The sequence below is a fragment of the Pygocentrus nattereri genome, chromosome 5 (assembly GCF_015220715.1).
Source record: "Pygocentrus nattereri isolate fPygNat1 chromosome 5, fPygNat1.pri, whole genome shotgun sequence".
Taxonomy (NCBI): domain Eukaryota; kingdom Metazoa; phylum Chordata; class Actinopteri; order Characiformes; family Serrasalmidae; genus Pygocentrus; species Pygocentrus nattereri.
Genome location: NC_051215.1, coordinates 18,028,788 through 18,048,127, shown reverse-complemented (window position 1 = coordinate 18,048,127; position 19,340 = coordinate 18,028,788). Strand labels below are relative to the sequence as shown.

At 41.3% G+C, this 19,340-nt stretch overlaps 1 protein-coding gene across 2 annotated transcripts in view; it reads left to right on the top strand.

Moving 5' to 3' along the window:
• The window catches only part of stox2a (storkhead box 2a), a 150,141-nt gene that overhangs the window by 59,544 nt on the left and 71,257 nt on the right, over positions 1 to 19,340 (top strand). The window contains exon 1 of one of the 2 annotated variants that reach the window (XM_017709050.2): positions 2,894 to 4,141. The exons of the other annotated variant lie outside the window; for it this stretch is intronic. Coding sequence (XP_017564539.1) covers positions 3,976 to 4,141 — 166 coding nt within the window. The 5' untranslated portion in view covers positions 2,894 to 3,975. Of the gene's footprint in view, positions 1 to 2,893; positions 4,142 to 19,340 lie in introns of those variants that run through there. 2 annotated transcript variants of the gene reach the window in all.

The window sequence follows — 19,340 nt, the reverse complement described above, 5'->3', positions numbered from 1 at the left end:
TAGGGGCATGGGAGGTCCCAGGATGATGTTCTCAGAATAACAAAGTCTAAACTATTCAAACAAAAATAACAAAGAAAAAACTATTCACTATTCGGTCAATATACCAAAGCTAAAGCTACATAAATGTACAGTTATTATTATTAAATGAACTGCTCTTAGGTTAAAATAAAAGAATAAAATACCTGGATCACCACAACTGTATGATGTTCTGAGGTCAGGACTGGATGATGCTCCTTGGATATTCTTATGAAACTTTGCTAATGCTGTTTTTATTAATAGTACTGCACCTGTTAACATAAAATAATGAGATCACAGGGTTAACGCAACTACAACGCCACAAGGTAAAAAGTGGATGATGTTCCTGGGACTACATAATATGGTAGTTTACTGTGGTGAGACAGCTAATAGATAAATTTTAGAAATTTTCTACTACTGTTATTATGAAATGTACTGCTCTTGGGATAATAAAAAATAATACACTAAAAAGCCATTAGCATCGGTGCTTTGATGGGCATGAATCTCTTCTCAGAGGGAAGTGGATGAAGAGGTGATGTCCAGAATGAGAGGGCTCAGTTGTAATTTTGCCAGTGCGCTTCATCACTCTGCTGTTTTAGATGTCCTGAAGCATTGGCAGTCTACACCCAATGTCGCTCTCCATTGTCCTGATAATGCGCTGGAGTTTGGCTTGTTCTTATGAAGTGGACCAACCGAATCATATGGTTATGGATGATGTGAGGATGGACTTCATAAATGCTGTGTAGAACTGGATCATCACACTCTGCAGCAGGTTCAATATCTTGAGATGTCTCAGGAACAACATTCTTTGTTGTGCTTGGCAATGAAGACCATGTTCATCACCTACTTCAGATCCCAGGATATGGTGGTGCACCGTGGATGTACTGAGTACTGAGGGTACTGAGGGTCCAGGGTCTGACATGTTTTCCTAGCTGCACCTGCTGTCTCCTGTTTGTCAGGAAATCCATGATCCACCAGACAGGATCTGGCACCGACAGCTGGGACAATTTGGCCTGCAGCAGCTCTGGCACTATGGTGTTGAATGCCAAGCTGAATTCCTCAAACAGAACTCTAGCATAGGTTCCAAGACTGTCGAGATGTTGTAGAATGATGTGCCGGGCCAAGTTGACTGTTTTCGCATACAAAGCTAACCTGTTAGCTCTGTATGCAAACTGCAGAGGATCCAGCAGAGGGTTGGTAATGGTCTTCAGGTGGGCTACGAGCAAGCGTTTAAAGATGAACTTAATCACTGCAGAGATCAGAGCAACTGGCCTACTGTATGCATTTAGACCAGTGATGGTGCGGGGGGGGGTGAAATAATGGTAGATGTTTGACAGCACAACTGTCTGATGTTCCCAGACTGGATGATGTTTCTGGGTCTGTATAATATGCTTACTAGCTGATTGTGGTGAGAAAACTAAAAAAAATAGTTCTAGAACTTTGCCTCTGCTGTTTTATGTAAGGTACTGCTCTTTGGTTAACACAAATTAATGAAATCCCTGGGTCAGTATAACTTTGTGGCGTCAGATTAAGAGATTAAGAGCCTGTACAATATACTGAATTAGCTTATTGTGTTAAGAAAGCTAAAAGATCTCTTAGATAGCTTTGTTATTGCTGTAAAAAAATGCACTGCTTTTGAGTTAACACTGCTGTCCTATATAATGTTTCATGCATCATTGCTTTAACAGCAACCGTTTTTCTATGATAAAATATTGGAAGAAGTTGTTCCAGGCTAAATTTTAACAGTGAAAATAAGAGTATTAGCTAAATGAGTACTCTGGCATATTAGACTAGTCAGATAGCTTAACCACCTAGCACTACAATACCACAGTACATCACCTAGCACTACAGTAGCTGATGCAGTAGTATCAGTAGCTGATGCAGTAGATACAGTAGTATCAGGCATTGACTAACAAAATTAAGGTTACCTACAGTAAATATTTAATTGTGTAAGTAAAATCAGTACCATATTACGGGTGGAGGTTGTAAAAGAAGGAACTTCTAAAAGACATCTTTTACCTTCACCAGGGGATTCAGATTAGCTGAAGCTTCACTCTGTTAAAAAAAACAACAACAAAAAAAAAAGACACACCCAGTCACATATTGTGATGTCATAGCATCAAGTTTGTAATTGGTTGAACAAGTTAAAGTGAAGCACCCCCCTCTGTGGACCATATCTCATCTTTGCAATATCAGGACGTGAATCTATTTTGAATTATTCAGCATTCACTACGAACTATTCAGCAACTACTATGAGTTATTATGTATTCATTATGAATTGTTCAATAATCACTATAAATTATGTAGTAGCCACTATAAATTGTACTGTAGCTGCATCTACTGTGAATTATTCAGTACCTATTATGATTCATACTGTGACTACAATGAATAATTCTGTTTCTACTATGAATTATTCAGTAAATACAATCAGTCCACCAATATCCACAATGAATTAATAAATATATCTACTATGAAACTAGTATGCAAGTTCTGTAGTTCTGAGAGTGAGGAGTTGCGAGGGCCTTTATAATTTAAGGGGTTCAGAAAAATGTCCGTCCTTCCGGTCCAGTCATATTTTCCTTCTCTCTCTTTGATTATTTCCTTTCTTCTCACTCACGCTCTCTCTTTCTCTCTCTCTCTCTCTCTCTCTCTCTCTCTCTCTCTCTCTCTCTCTCTCTATCTCTCTCTCTCTCTCTCTCTCTCTCTCTCTCTCTCTCTCTCTCTCTCTCTCTCTCTCTCTCTTTCTCGGCAGTCAGATGTGCGCACACTCATTCGCTTGCTCTCCCCCCTCCTCCCTCGCCATCTTTATACACTCGCGCACACTCTCTCGCTCTGTGTCTCTCTCTCTCTCTCTCTCTCTCTCTCTCTCTCTCTCTCTCTCTCTCACTCACACACACACTCACACACACACACACACACACACACACACACACTCACACACACCCTATCGGAAGGTGCTGGCAGCAACAGAGGCGACAGCAGCAGCAGAGGAGATGCAGCCGTGTGAATGAACGAATGAATGCAGGAACAAACGTGTGGATTTACCAAACAAAAGAGGAGCCTCTCGTCTCTCTCCATCTTTTACGGCATCACTCTCCTCCACCCTTCCCCTGGCTAGTGCTGTCGGTTTTTTTCACAGTAGTGCCGGAGCTGGAGAGCCTCTCACTCGGATCTCCAGCGTTTCGAGGTCACCTCAAAGGCCGCTTTCCTTTTTCCTCTCACTCATTTATTTTTTTCTTTTCCGCTTCTTTGCCCTTTGTCTGTTCCCAGCAGAGGCTTTTTGTCTTGTTTTCGTCCAAGAATCTGCTGCCGCTGCGCTGAAGGGGAGCTATTGTTGGACACGGAGGCCTTTTCTCTCTCCCTCTGCAGTATCCTACCCTCCCTCATTCTTTCCCTCCCTCCCCTCTCCCTCTCTCCTCTCCCCTCCGCTTCATCCTTCCATTCGGAGGCACCCTGCCTGAATCCGGTTTGTGCATTACTTCATCCGCCTGTCTGTCCATCGCATCCTGTTCTGTCCATCCTCACTGTTTCCTCTGGCTCCATCTTACATTTTGCCATCCTGCTGCCCCCCCCCCCCCCCTTTCCTTTCCCTTATCCCTCCATCCCTTCCTCTCCCATGCTGGATAAGGTTCTCTCCCAGACTGGATAAGGCTGCCTAATGTTCCTTCAACATTGTGTAAATCCGGATGTTTGCCATAGAGTTAGCAACATGCCATGAAAGACAATCCTGGCCAGCCAAAAAGCTCCGGGTAGTGCATCTCACCCCTAGTGTGCGTTTGAGTGCGAGTGTGTGTGCATGCATGTACGAGGAAAAACCATGAATTTAGCCTGATCCCAGGGCCTGGGTGTCCCCTGCCAATGTGGGAAAAGGACTAAAGGTCAGGTCCCTTTCCTCCCCCTTCCCCCTTTCCCCCATCCCCTTACCCCCAATCCCCCATTCCCTGGGTAACTGCCCCCAGCATGAAGAAGACCCACAGCACCAACTTGCGGCGGGCCTGGCCTGGTCCGGATATGCCGGAGTGGGGGTCAGAGCGCTCCCGGTCTCGCAGTGAGAAGGACTACCGGCTGCACAAGCACTTCCCTCCACCCCCCCCTCCGCCCCACATGGGCTACATCACGGCTACAGGTGGGTTACGACTCTGTACCTCTGGCCTGTAGACACCTTTGCGATGCTTTACGTCAGCTTAGGGTGCTTTATTCTGCTTCGTATGTGAGGACTCTACAACTCTATCTATGGAGTGAATTATGGTTTTCATAACTGGCAAGGTGCAGGCTAATAGGCTAATACCTGAGAGTATGCTTCAGTATTAGGCCAATTGCTTATGCTGTACCCCTTTGCTGTTGCAGCATTTTTCATCAGAAGATCTCCACACCTAGTCCAATAAACTATGTTCAAGTTAAATTGCTCAGCAATACTGGATATCTAATGGCAGAAATTGAGGCTTGTCAAGTATGACTTTTTTCCTTCCTTCATCCCCTTTTTGGACATGAAGTTTTGCTTTGGTTGTCTGGCTGTGTTATACCCCCCAAGAAATTACTGATTTGCTGGATCAAGTGTGTGAGGTTTGGGTTGGAAATGGAACGTCCAGCAAGGTGTCTCCAGTTGGTCACCACTGTTCTTGTTTTCTAAGTGACACACAGAAGTGCCATGCACTGTGAAATATACATGAAAAGTAATTGATTACCTGGAAAAGGTGTGTGAGGTTTGGGTCGGAGGAACCTTCAAGATGGTGAGTCTAAAGTTGGTCAACATAGCTCTAGCTTGCTAAGCCAGTGTAAAGCATTGCACTGCAGTTTCCTTAGCCCAGCACAACAATACAGCTAATGAAGAGCTTGATAGGTAAGTGTTGAAATTAAATGAGTTATCTTAGACTTTTAAAACAGCCGGCACCAATCTTTTTCTGGAGTTTCAACTTCTTGCTTTCACTTCCAAAATTTCACGTATTTGATCCATCCACCATTTTTTGGATCAGATTTGGTGGAATAGGGTAGGAGGTAAAAGATGCAGGAAGGTAGATCTCAAGAAGCAGGCCTTGTGCTATTTGCTAGCAATTTAGCAATGTCACCCTTACACTAACTTAATGTTTTAAAACATTTTAATGTTTCATGCACATTTTAATGGCATAAAGAGCCAGAGGCCTGGGAACTACTGCCTGGCATTATTGTACAGAAGCATTTTAGCATCCTGTATCTTGGGCCATTTAGCTGAAGTGGGTGTGTGAATTCTATGCCTGCTGACGTCTTCAATGACATAATGACAAATGCTTGGGCAACGTGGTGTACTGATGGAATAATGGCAATAATAGAGGGAGACAGATAGAGAGAGGGAAGAAAACTAGCCTTCAACCACCATTTTGCTCTTTGGCAAGGGTACTGAGTTTGCTGTGCTGTGAATAAAATTCTGGCAGCAGGTCTCCATGTTTTAGTGTTCATGACCAGGATAAAAATGAGAGGAGGGAAAGAGAAAGGAGCAGAGATATGGAGGAACGGGGGACCAGACTTTTTACTCTCTGTTTCACTCCATTTTGGTGATGGTTGCGTTGTCCTGGTGTGCAGGAGAACAGGATGGTTCAGTAGACATTCAGTCAATGAGCACTGGGGTGACAAGCCTCCGTGGCAAACATCACTTTGGTCTGTGTGAGAGAGGGAGGGAGGAAGAGAAGGAGGCTAGGAAGGGGAAGGAGTCTGTGCTAATCTTTGTGGTGTTGCTAAACCCCTGACAATAAAAGCCCCAGTTTGTCATTAGGAGTGTGGGAGACTTTGTTATAGTGTGTGAAAGGATATGTGGTATTGTGCGGTAGTGTGTGCATGTGGTGAGAGGAGGTGGGTGGAGAGAGTTAGCTTAGCTGACGTTGTTAGCTCAGAGGCTAACCTCTGCGCACTTGTTCTAAGCATGGTCGACACAAAGCCATTGTTTGAGTGCAGTACATCAAGGTGAATGTAATCCTGGGTAATTTCATAATTACATTTTCCCAGTGTTTCCATCATAATCATATCAGTTTAATAGGCAGGATAGTTTAGACACTGTGGAGAGAGGATTGTATTGTATATGTGGTAATGCTAAATGTTTTGGGTCCATATAGCTTTGTGTGTAGCTAAGGTAAATTGTGAGACAAGCCAAAAGCCTCGTTTTGAATGTTATGTATAGAATTAATGCCAGTACTCTTTCAAAAGCCATAATCTGACAATGCAATATAAAGAGCAGGAGCCTTTTTCATTTATTTTTTGTGCCGTTGCAGTCTTTGAGGTGAAAAAAATAACACCGTGAGCAATGTTTAATAAGACTGTGATCTAAAGTGTGTGAATTCAGTTTTTTAAAGATCAAGCTGAAAAAATCCTGTATGGATCATTCTTTTTTATAACCACAACATCATAATGTATTTTTTTGTCATGTACCTTTGTGGCTGATTGTGAAGGAATTGCTGATCCTGCTGATAAAGGTTAGATTCTAATTCCACTTGCTAATATTTACTGCTATAACCCTGTTGAAAAAAAACATCCTTATTGATCCTTAATAATACTTTTGTTACTTACATAAAAATCTAACATTGCTGTATTTAGAATTAATAACATTTTTAAAGAAGAAAATTATACAAAACATGCTCTATTTGTCTTAAACAAATAGATCACAACTAAATCTGTTCCTAAAGTTCCAGTCACAGCGTGGAATCCTGCAGCATGTGGTTTTGAAGGCTGTGTAGTGGCAGCGCTGCTGTTTGTGTGTGTTTTTGTTCAACAAACTGCTTAACATTAACACAATGTTAAAGAGCCCATATCATAAATTTTTCTTGAAGTTCACTTATGTCGTGTGTAGTGTTATGTATCCAGAATAGTCGTAACTCATGTTTACTTTTCCAATCTCTCTTTATCTCTTAGAATTAATCAGACTGTGCCTTTAAGACTGATATATTGAAATGATCTCTGTTCTGATTGGCTTACCTGTAAGCCATTCAGAATTGTTCTGCATTCAGAAAGCAGTCCAGGTTAAATATTCTATATAACTGCAGTGTGAATGTTGGCTGAATATATGTGTTAGTACTTGTGACATCACAAAAACAATGAGATATTTTTACAGATTCTATTCCATATTTGACCATATATAGTAGAGAGTGAATGGTACAGTTTGAAACTTGGGCAATTATTTTTTTATTTCAAAAAAGTGAGAAAGAAAGGATTTTCCACAATTTGGGCCCTTTAATAAAATGCATACTTATTGGCTTATTAAGGCTGATGGGACTATTTATGTTTTGAAATTACATATTGAACCACATAGGATGTTTGCAATACTTCAGTCAAAAATCTGACGTATTATAAAAAATGAATGTCAATTCCTCTAAGCCACTCTAGTGATGATTAGTGGTGTTTAGCAGTAACCCCTTATCAGAATTTATGAATAACTAGGATGCTGCAGTAATTGTATTCTGAATGGCTGCTGTATTGCAATAAGCAACATGCTTAAATTAGTGATATTTACTGAGTAAGATTACCAGCATGTTTAAGAAACCACACAACTGTCCACCAGCTGTGTCTTCTTTAGTGTATCCTTTAACTTATTTTATATAGTAATTTGCTTTCAGAAGTTAGTGCTGTTTCATCTTTAAAAAAAGAGGATTTGTACCTGAATTCCATGACGCAAAATAACTGTCCCACTCTTCCTGTATCTCACTCTCACATACATACACATGCTGTCCCAGCTGTGTCAGAGCCCCTGATTTAGGCATAGGTGAAAAATGAGGCCATGCTGGTGCATTAATAGCCAAGCCTCTGTAGTAAAGTGCATACAACAGTGAGGGAGGGAAAGAGTGACAGAGAGAGATATAAAGAGGGGGAGAGAGAGAGAGTGAGAGAGAGAGGAGTGTGAGAGAGAGCGTTTGTGTGTGTAAAATCGCAGTCATCGCTTCCAGTCAGCTGTTAGATTTGTACAAATCACTGAACTGCCATCATGAAACCTGTAAACTGGTAGAATCTCCTGATTTTCAGTCAGATGATGTCAGTATGTTCAAGGGGTGTAAATGCCAAAGTAATTAACTGACAAATAAATTATTGTTTGACAATTGACAGTAAAAAAGACATTAATTTAAAGCTGCAAGATTTTTTGTTAAAATTGAAAAAAGTAGCATGACTGAGTCAGGAGAAATAAATTTACTTAAAATTGGTGTGTGTGCACTGCTGAAAGTCACTCTGTAAATTTTGAAATAGTTATTTTAAAGTCAGAGGTGTCTGGTCTATGGAAGCATATCAGTGTCAAAATGAAAATGAAAATTGCAGTGTATTTATATGTTTGCATTTTCCTATTCATATATGCAATGCTGAGCTCAAAATGAAAATTCCAGTTTAATTTGCCCTTTGGTATACTAGTAGTAGTTTTTAAAGCTCTTTTTAAGCTCTTCTGTCATGCTACTAACTACATAGGGTAAATGTAACTTTAATGAGTACAATTCAAATACATTCTTTAACTTGAATATGATAAACATGCCTATTAAAATAGGAACTGTTGTTTATTGGAATAAGAAGAGAGAAACTGTATAACACTATGTAAGGTTTGGGGATTTGGAGACTACTCTCGTAATGTGTAATTGCGTGCAACATGCGGAAGAATATTTTGTAATGTCAGTTGAGTTTCACCCCGAGCGGGTGAATCTGATGATTCTGAGTGTGTTGAAAGAGTCATCATATTTTCAACAGTGTTGATTTTGCATCTAAACATAGAGCCAGACATTCTCTTTGACTCTGTGCATGTGATGTTAATTTGTAAACACCTATTACGAGTTCTAAAAAATCTCCTGCAAAGTCCGACCTGATAGGAAAGCATATCAATATCAAAATTAAAATGAAAATTTAATATGCAAAATGGCAATATATTTGTATGTTTGTATTTAAATTTTCCACTTTGGCTTCATCCTTGGAAGACCAGGTTTTGACTGAGTTCTCTTTGAATGCTCTTTCATCACACTTAGAATAATCAAATTCACCTGTTTAGGGAAGGGTGAATTACAAAATGTTCTTCTGCATGGTGCATGCAATTAACACATTTCTAGTAAAGAGGTCTCCAAATATCCCAAACCTTATATAGTGTTACATAAGTTATCTTTTCCAATAAACAACAGTTCTTATTTGAGTGTGTTGATTGTTGTTTAAACTATGCATGTCAACTTTAAGCTAGCCCCAGTTTGGCCATATATGTTCATTAACTTATGCTAATAATATGTGTTAAGTATAAGTAAGTAGACTATTACATGTTGGGCTGTGTTTTTTCATTCAGTAGAAACTAAAGCTTTGTATAAATGGGTTGTGTCTGTGGCCTCAATAATGACTAGTCACTAAGTAATAACAGCCAGTTATCAGTCAAAATATTTACCAAAGTTCCTAGTAGTCTGTACATGTCCTTTAAAACACATGCACCATTTTGCAAGCTTGCATTTGGAAATCTCTCTCTTCTCTTCTGGAAATCTATCTCTGTCTCGGTCTCTCTACACACATGCATTTACTACACCATGCTAAAAATATACTCCACATTCCGGGCATTCCAGATGCTGAATTCACTAACATCCCTCTATACAGAATTTTTTTGGGGGTGATTAGAGTGAGTAAGCAAGTTGAAAAAGGAGAGAGAAAGGAATGGAGAGAGAGATAGAGTAGGATGGAGATTGCATGAATGGAGCAAAAACGGGTTAGAATTGGGTCTGCAGTTTACTCACAGTAGGACACTGCTGTTTCCTTGTGACGCTTAACTACAAGATGATGAATAATGCAGTTCTCTCCTCTGACCTGCAGTCAATATTCATGTTGTCCAAATATTCCTGCCATATACCAGTTACCTTTGTATTTGGTATAGCTGGATATTGAAATTACTTTAGCACCACTGAGCATTGAAACATTCTATGCTGTTCAATAGGAGGCATAACCTCATGCGGATAAACTGTAACTGAAAATATAATTCAAATTAATTCATAATTTAAAATGGGTTCAATTAGGATATGCTTTTGGTCATTTGCCATAGCAGCTTTGTAATTGAAAATTCTATTTTGGATTACTGACTTGTGTTTATAAGTAACAAAATTGACACCATCACATATTCACATATGATTTTATTCACCCTCACGGTGACTGTAATACAGCACCGTTTTACAGCATATCAACAACTCACAGTGAGAGCTAGCCTGGCTAAAGCATACCCTCCAGCTGCTGTTAGGTTGGGGTTAGGTTTAACTTGCTGTTACAAACAAAGTAAACAACAAGAGAACTATATAAACTCAAAACAGTTATTTTTATTGACATATTCAGCAGAAGCATAATATACAGTTGTATGCAGACGTTTGGCCAACCTGGTCAAATTATGATTTTGTAAATTAAGGTGCACATCCTCTACAGAAAACTCACATCTGCACATTTAATCCACAGTCAGTTAATTGCTGAATTTAACACACTGTAGGAAAAAAGACCATAAAATGTGGCCTATGCAAAAGTTATGATGCATTTTATATTTTCTGTGTCAATATGTTAAACTTTGCAGAAAAATACTAAATTTAAGTTTATTTTCTATGTTGCCTTATTCTCTTTTAGGAAAGCAACACACCAGTGTTCTACAGGGGTGTTCAGAGACTTTTTTATAATCGGGGGTGTTCAGAGAATTTTCATAATACATTTTTGTCAACAATAATGACCCTGATGCAAAAGATGTAATGTGCTGTCAATTCGTTGAGCGCTCTTGGCGACCAAGTTAATGAATAGTTGCCCTGAACTGTGCTCTGGATTTTGTTGAACTTGAGCCTAATCTCATTTCTTATTTTTACCCATACCCTTTGTTATCAAGTGTCACTGTGCCCCTGAAAACTGAGTAGCAAGGTGTAGTGGTTGAAATCTTCACTATGAAATGGGACAACCCTAAGTAGAAAAGATCATAACTTCATTAATAGGCTACAAGTGGTGCTCCACAGGCAAACAGCAGAGGAGCGCTAAAGTTCAGCAAGCTCACCGCTGGTCTTTAGTTAAACTTAGGAAATCATATGCCTTCAAAGGGATGGGAGTGGTGTGGTGTGACTGTTCTTATTTCTTGGCCATATAAAGCTGCTTCTTTATATATACCTGTGGAATGTGTCTCTGAAAAACCTCAGTTTAAAGGGCCATGTAGCCCTAACACTTTGCCCTACCCCTCCATCTCAACAAAAATTAGAACATTCTACCCCTAGACGTGAACATGCAAAATGGAGGGGTACGGGCCAAGTGATAGGGGCAAGTGGTAAAATGGGATTCGGCCGTACTCTAAGGCAAACAATGTCTACAAGACCACATTAATTTAGTAATTATGGTCATGGAGCATTTGATGTACTCAGGTGTTTGGTGTTTAATGTTGATTGAAGAGAGGGGTGTATTATTTATTTACTCACACAACATAAGCTTAGGTTCTGTCTTGGTCCACCTTCTGAAGAGATTTGAACAATTGGTTTTAAATCTGCTTCTTGAATGCTTCTTGTTTAAATGCTTTGTATAAATGGATTTAATCAGATTTACCAGATTTAATCCTTATACTTAAGCACATAAAACACCCAGATGTAATTAGAGTCAGTAATAACTGATAATGAGCACCTTGTTGTCGCTGATACTGGTATCAGTAATTTATCATTTTACTGTACAGTGAGGGCAAGACAGATTAAAATTGCGTGGATCATTGGATCTTTACATGTATTCCAAGACAGCAAAATCAAACATGACAACTGACTGTTTGCAAAATATCTGACAGGTATATCAACCGATCAGAATCATTTCTAAATGTTCCTTCCTACATCAAGGAAAGGAAGTAGATAAAAAAAAGAGAGAACAGAATGACAGGATGGTTGCCAGGAGACATTTTTAATTTATCTTGGCCTACATTCATATTGTCAGTGCTCAAACTTGCATGTCTGTACTGAATATCTTGTAAACGCAGTTTACTGGTTGAAAAATAAAATGTTTTGAAATGTACTCCTCTGTGTACCATGGCACCATATTTAAGAGTGTAGAGTGACTTACGGTGAACGTTTAAGGGGTCTAGCCCCATCACTCTTATTGGTATAGTAAGGAACTGGAAGAGGAATCGAACCTTCAGTTTCCCATGTGTGCAGCTGTGGTATTATCCACTGTGCTCCATTCTGGTGAGGCTGTCATACTTACTGGGTGTAATTCCAATATCTGACTGATAATAATAATAATAAATGTATCCATGATCCCCTAAAAGCAAATGCGCCTACAAGGAGAATACATGTCAAGACATGTATGGTTGTCTTCTACTTAAAAAATATAATAACATTACAGTGATTCAGATGCCACTCAGGTACCAGAGTTAAAGCATGGCCAGACATCATTGAACATATACACACACACAGATCACACAAGATAAACAACTACAATATGGACAAAAGTATTGGAACACCTACACATTACACCCACAGGAGCTTTTATAAAATCCCATTTTAAATCCATAGGCATTAATATGGAGTTGGTCCCCCCTTTGCAGCTACAACTTCCCCTCTTCTGGGAAGGCTTTTTACAAGATTTTGGAGTGTGTGTGGGAATTTTCGCCCATTCATCCAAAAGGGCATTTATGAGGTCAGACACTGATGTTGGATGGGAGGGCATGGCTCCCAATGTTCTAATTCATCCCAAAGGTGTTCGATAGGGTTGAGGTAAATTGCTTCCAGAGGCAATTTGGAGCGCATTACTGAATGCTTCAACAGAGGATAGGCACTGTTTGCCACGACTTTGTGGATAAACTGTTGTTGCTCCTTGGTGCTTTCATTTCATCAATATTTACATTTACGGCATTTGGCAGACGCTCTTATCCAGATCCAGGTAGGCCAAGGTGGTGTTAGGAGTCTTGCACAAGGACCCTTATTGGTATAGTGTAGGGTGCTTACCCTGGTGGGGGATTGAACCCCAGTCTACAGCGTAGAAGGCAAAGGTGTTAACCACTACACTAACCAACCACCTTACAGTTTACCATCTTGGCAGATCTAGCAGGACAGAAATGTCACAACTCTCTTGTGGCATCTTATGACAGGGCCATGTTCAAATCACTTAGCTCATCAATATGACCTATTCTACTGTCAGTGTTTGTCTATTGAGATGGCAATGGGTGTGGCTGAAACACCTGAACTCAATTATTAGGGATGTGCTCCAGTACTTTTGTCTGTATCGTAAAGCTAACTTGCTTACACCTACAGCTTAGCTAACATTAGTGTTGGACTAATACATAAAGTAGCTACACAAGCAGCTAGCTACATTTGCTACATAATTCAGAAAAATAACAAATTCCCCCATAAACAAAGCAAAGCAGATAATTATAACCCCAGTTCCAAAAAAGTTGGGACTCTGTGTAAAATGTAAATAAATGTAAATAAAAGTAGACTGCAATGATTTGCACATCTCACAGACCCATATTTTATTTCACAGTAGAACATACAACACATATCAGATGTTGAAAGTGAGACATTTTACCATTTTATAATTTTTGATGGTTGGTGGGGCAGGGGGTTGGAATTAAGGTTTGGAATTGCTTCTGCAAGGGAAGAATTCCAAATCGTGCTGTTCGCAGCATTTTCAAAACCTCTTGAAATTAAAAAAAAAAAAAAAAGAACAATAACTGTATAGTGATGGACAAGACCAGAGCATATGAGAGACTGGAGCTGAATAGACAGCAGTCACAGAGTGGGCCTATTTCTAGTTTGAGATATGTGTTTTCTTTTGGAGAGTGAAGATATTCAGAAAAGAGGCTTGTAGTGTTTTAGCTTTGTCCTGTGTGAAATGCTGAATACAGCCCAGAGTTTGGCTGGAGTTCCTGGGATCCTGGTCTATTCTGGTCAAAATCTCCTTCCAGTATTCCCCAGTGATCTCCTAGTCCCTTTTCCAAAACGATCAGAGCTGTAAATACTGTTTTAATATTCACTAATGCTGTGTAATATTCACTAATTTCTTAATAGTTTTTCAATCAGAAAATTCTTTGGACTAAACAGCCTTTCTTAAATGCAATGAGAGCAGATTAATATGGTAGACAGATGCAAGTTTACAGACGTCTGATGTATATGTGAAAGATCTCATCAAGTTCCAAAAAAGTAAAAAAACTTTTTTTGAAATGGAAAGCAGCTTGCTTGATATAACAGTTTGCTAACAATTTGTCTATTATTAATGCTCTGCAAATAAATAAATCAGATAAATTGTGTTATGTCTGGTGTGTATAGTTTAGATGCAAAAAAAATATGATGCAACTATTTAGTATTCAATAGTCACAGGACACCGTTTTATTGTATTTTATTTTTTATGCTGTCACAAGCCTCCACGATGCGGTGCTGAAGGTGGTGCTTGTTGCGGATTTTCTCAGCATACATAATTTGTTTGAGATGACCCTAGAGAAAAAAAGTTGATAATAAAATAAAAAATAAAACAAAACCTGTCCTGTGACTTTTGACTCACCCTGTACAGTGTGGTGAAAAGGTATTTGCCCCTGAAATTTTCTGCATTTTTGACACAGTGGTCTACTGTTTCTAGGTGTTCAAAAATGTAGTATTAGAGAACATTTCCGAATACAAAATGTTTTTGAAATCATTATTAATTTATTTAAGGAGCTAAGCTATCCAACATGTGAATCTCTGGTGTGAAAAAGTATTTGCCGCTTAGTGTCTCTGACTTATTTGAGGACTCCATTTCCCAGGATACACAAGGGACTCATGTGACCTATGACTCTGCTAAAGGCTCCTATCCCTGGAATACTAACACGCAACACCTGTACCAAGTCCTATTTAGATAGTACACTGCTCAAAAAAATAAAGGGAACGCTCAAATAACACATCCTAGATCTGAATGAATGAAATATTCTCATTGAATATTTTGTTCTGTACAAAGTTGAATGTGCTGACAACAAAATCACACAAAAATCATCAATGGAAATCAAATGTATTAACCAATGGAGGCCTGAATTTGGAGTCACACACAAAATTAAAGTGGAAAAACACACTACAGGCTGATCCAACTTTGATGTAATGTCCTTAAAACAATCAAAATGAGGCTCAGTATTGTGTGTGGCCTCCACATGCCTGTATGACGGTCATGATGTTGCAGGCAGCAGATCGCCCTCCACGGCATCTCCAGACTTTGTCACGTCTGTCACATGTGCTCAGTGTGAACCTGCTTTCATCTGTGAAGAGCACAGGGCGCCAGTGGGGAATTTGCTAATCCTGGTGTTCTCTGGCAAATGCCAAGCGTCCTGCACGGTGTTGGGCTGTGAGCACAACCCCCATCTGTGGACGTCGGGCCCTCATACCATCCTCATGGAGTCGGTTTCTAACCGTTTGTGCAGACACAGGCACATTTGTGGCCTGCTGGAGGTCATTTTGCAGGGCTCTGGCAGTGCTCCTCCTGTTCCTCCTTGCACAAAGGCAGAGGTAGCAGTCCTGCTGCTGGGTTGTTGCCATCCTATGGCCTCCTCCACGTCTCCTGGTGTACTGGCCTGTCTCTTGGTAGTGCCTCCAGCCTCTGGACACTACGCTGATAGACACAGCAAACCTTCTTGCCACAGCTCGCATTGATGTGCCATCCTGGATGAGCTGCACTACCTGAGCCACCTGTGTGGGTTGTAGAGTCCATCTCATGCTACCACGAGTGTGAAAGCACCACCAACATTCAAAAAACCAAAACATCAGTCAGAAAGCATAGGTACTGAGAAGTGGTCTGTGGTCCCCACTTGCAGAACCACTGCACCATTGCTATTTGCCAATAATTTCCACCTGTTGTCTATTCCATGTGCACAACAGCATGTGAAATTGATTGTCAATCAGTGTTGCTTCCTAAGTGGACAGTTTGATTTCACAGAAGTTTGATTTACTTGGAGTTATATTGTGTTGTTTAAGTGTTCCCTTTATTTTTGTGAGCAGTGTATATAAGCCCGGGTTTTGAATAGGATTGTTGCAAAGTATTGTTTCCTGGTAAACTACTGAGCGATTGTTAATGATTGTCTTCTTGTGTATCTGTCTTTGCCCTTTTGCTACATTGCCTGTCTGGTTGGATGTGTGTTTTGACTTTTTGGACTGCATTATGACTCTGATTCTGGATTTTCCTCCACTTGAGATTAAATCTCTTTTTTTCAGTATCTGCAAGTCAGGTTGAATGCAGCCACTCCTGCTGAATGTAAACCTCACTCATTGAAGTTTACATCAGGGTGATGTAGTCTTATTTTTACAATCACACTAGGCCATGATTAAAAGAATAGCTGCTGAAATATATTAACCTGGAAAGGGCATCAGCAAATCACAATGAAGGCCCTTAACTACAAGCTAAAGTGAAAGGAATATCTCTTTTTGTTTTTATTTGTGTCTAGCCGAGAGTAGTGGGACCCCTGGTGGAGGTGCTTTTGGACGTAGAGCTGCAGCATCTCCAGGCCCTCTCATATAGGCTAAATTTGGAAGCAGCTGCTATTGCATCTGCTTCAGAGGCACAGCTTAGAATAGAAGGATGTCAGAGTTTTTCTCTTTCCTTTTTGTGTATGTGTTTCAGTATTGTGGATATGCGATGAGGTGGGGGTGTTTCTGTAGTGGAAGGTTTTCACTGAATTGTTTTAACCTGAGTGAATGTGCAGCGGATATGTTTTATTAATGGCGTTATCTGGCTTGCTTTTCTTCATTATGGAGTGTGTGTGTGTGTGTGTGTGTGTGTGTGTGTGTGTGTGTGTGTGTGTGTGTGTGTGTGTGTTTGTGGAAGTACACAGCTTAATGCAGACAGAGAAGTTTCTTGTGTTAGCGTGCAAGTGTGTTTTTTTCACATCTATGTTTGTTTAAGTGTAAATGTCTCAGAAGATGCATCCCTTTTAAGTATGCATGGAATCAGTGCGACAGACTATAGGACTGAATCTTAGGGCTGTTGGACTACATAGAGCCGGAGCAGAAAGGAGCTCCTACACTGAACCACAGTGATGACAAGCCAAAGAAGCAGCTATATCTACCTTTTAAATCGAGTCTTTACTATTTAAGAATATGAATTTCTTAATATTGTTGCCACATTAATTTTGGTATGTAACGAACATGATCTAGCAAAGCCAAAAATGTATAGAATTTAATGCAATACCTTACTGTAAGAATTTATATAAGGCTACCTGACAATTGCTTAAGTCTTTAAAGACAACAGAATCTACATCTACATAAACATTTATATAGGCTTATTCCCATAAACAGCAGGTGTCAGAAAGGTCGCTTTTGGCAATTGCATTTTTTGCTAAGATTAGGTGTTGTCACCTAATGTTGGCCTTACACTAAACGACTTTTGTCGGAATAAAATCACGAGTCTTGTTAGAGTCGCGTCGCCCTCGCATCATCTCAATCGGTTAGTGTAACGTGGTCAAGACGGCGGTCTTAAGTCACTTTTTTTTCTCGTCTTGACGCTGTGACAAAATCAAGTGTGTTAATATTATCATAAGTTAAGTGTTGGCTCATGTAATGTTGACGTGCCCAGACCTCCCTTTCCCCAGCCACTTCCACTAGCTCTCCAAGGGGGATTCCGAGGCGCTCCCAGGCCAGCTGGGTGATATAGTCATGCCAGCGTGTCCTGGGTCTTCCCCAGGGCCTCCTCCCAGGTGGACTTGCCTGTGACACCTCCCGAGGGAGGCGTCCAGAAGGCATCCTAACCAGATGCCCGAACCACCTCAGCTGGCTCCTCTCGACGTGAAGAAGCAGTGGCTCTACTCCGAGTCCCTCCCGGATGACCGAACTTCTCACCCTATCTCTAAGGGAGAGTCCAGACAGCTTGCGGAGGAAACTCATTTCGGCCGCTTGTATTCGCGATCTTATTCTTTCGGTCATTACCCAAAGCTCATGACCATAGGTGAGGGTGGGAATGTACGTAGATCGACCGGTAAATCGAGAGCCTTGCCTTATTGCTCAGCTCTTTCTCTTTCAACAGACCGGTAAAGAGCCTGCATCACTGCTGACCCAGCACCAATCCGCCTGTCAATCTCCCGCTCCCTTGTACCATCACTCGTGAACAAGACCCCGAGATACTTGAACTCCTCCACTTGAGGCAAGAGCCTCTCCCCGACCCAGAGAGGGCTCTCCACCCTTTTCCGCCTGAGAACCATGGTCTCGGATTTAGAGGTACTGATTCTCACCCCGGCCGCAAACCGATCCAGCGAAAGCCAGTGAAGTTTGCAGTCTGATGTCCCCAATAGGACCACATCATCTGCAAACAGCAGCGATGTGACCACGAGGTCACCAAACCGGACACCCTCCATCCCCTGCCTGCACCTAGAAATTCTATCCATTAAAATTATGAATATAATCGGTGACAAGGGGCAGCCCTGACGGTGTCCAACTCTCACTGGGAACGAGTCTGACTTACTGCCGGCTATGCGAACCAAACTCCAGCTTTGTTTGTACAGGGCCTGAATGGCTCGTAGCAAAGAGCCATGTACCCCGTACTCCCGAAGCACCTCCCACAGAACACCCTGGGGAACACAGTCGAATGCCTTCTCCAAATCCACAAAGCACATGTTGACTAGTTGGGCAAACTCCCATGAATCCTCCAGAATCCTGGAGAGGGTGAAGAGTTGGTCCAGTGTTCCACGACCAGGGCGGAACCCGCACTGCTCCTCCTGGATCCGAGGTTCGACTATAAGCCGGACTCTCTTCTCCAGTACCCCTGCATAGACCTTACCAGGGAGGCTGAGGAGTGTGATTCCCCTGTAGTTGGAACACACCCTCCGGTCCCCTTTTTTAAAAAGAGGCACCACCACCCCAGTCTGCCAGTACAGTGGCACCGCCCCCGATGTCCACGCAAAAAGGCGTGTCAGCCAAGACAGCCCCACAACATCCAGAGCCTTGAGGAACTCGGGGCGGATCTCATCCACCCCTGGAGCCTTGCCACCAAGGAGCTTCTTAACTACCTTAGCGGCTTCGGCCTCAGTAATGGACAAGCCTATTCCCATGTCCCCAGACTCTGCCTCCTCACTGGAGAACATGTCAGTGGGATTGAGAAGGTCCTCAAAGTATTCCTTCCACTGCCCAATGACGTCTTCAGTCGAAGTCAGCAGCACACCATCTCCACTATATACAGTGCTAGTGCTGGCACTGCTAGTACCTGACGGTTTGCCAGAATCTTTTCGGAGCCGACTTAAAGTCACTTTCCAAGGCCTCACCAAACTCCTCCCACACACGGGTTTTTGCTTTGGCGACGACTGAAGCCGCAGATCGCTTGGCCTGTCGATACCTGCCAGCTGCCTCTGGTGTCCCACAGGTCAACCATGCCCGGTAGGACTCCTTCTTCAGCTTGACGGCATCTCTCACCTGGGGTGTCCACCACCGGGTTCGAGG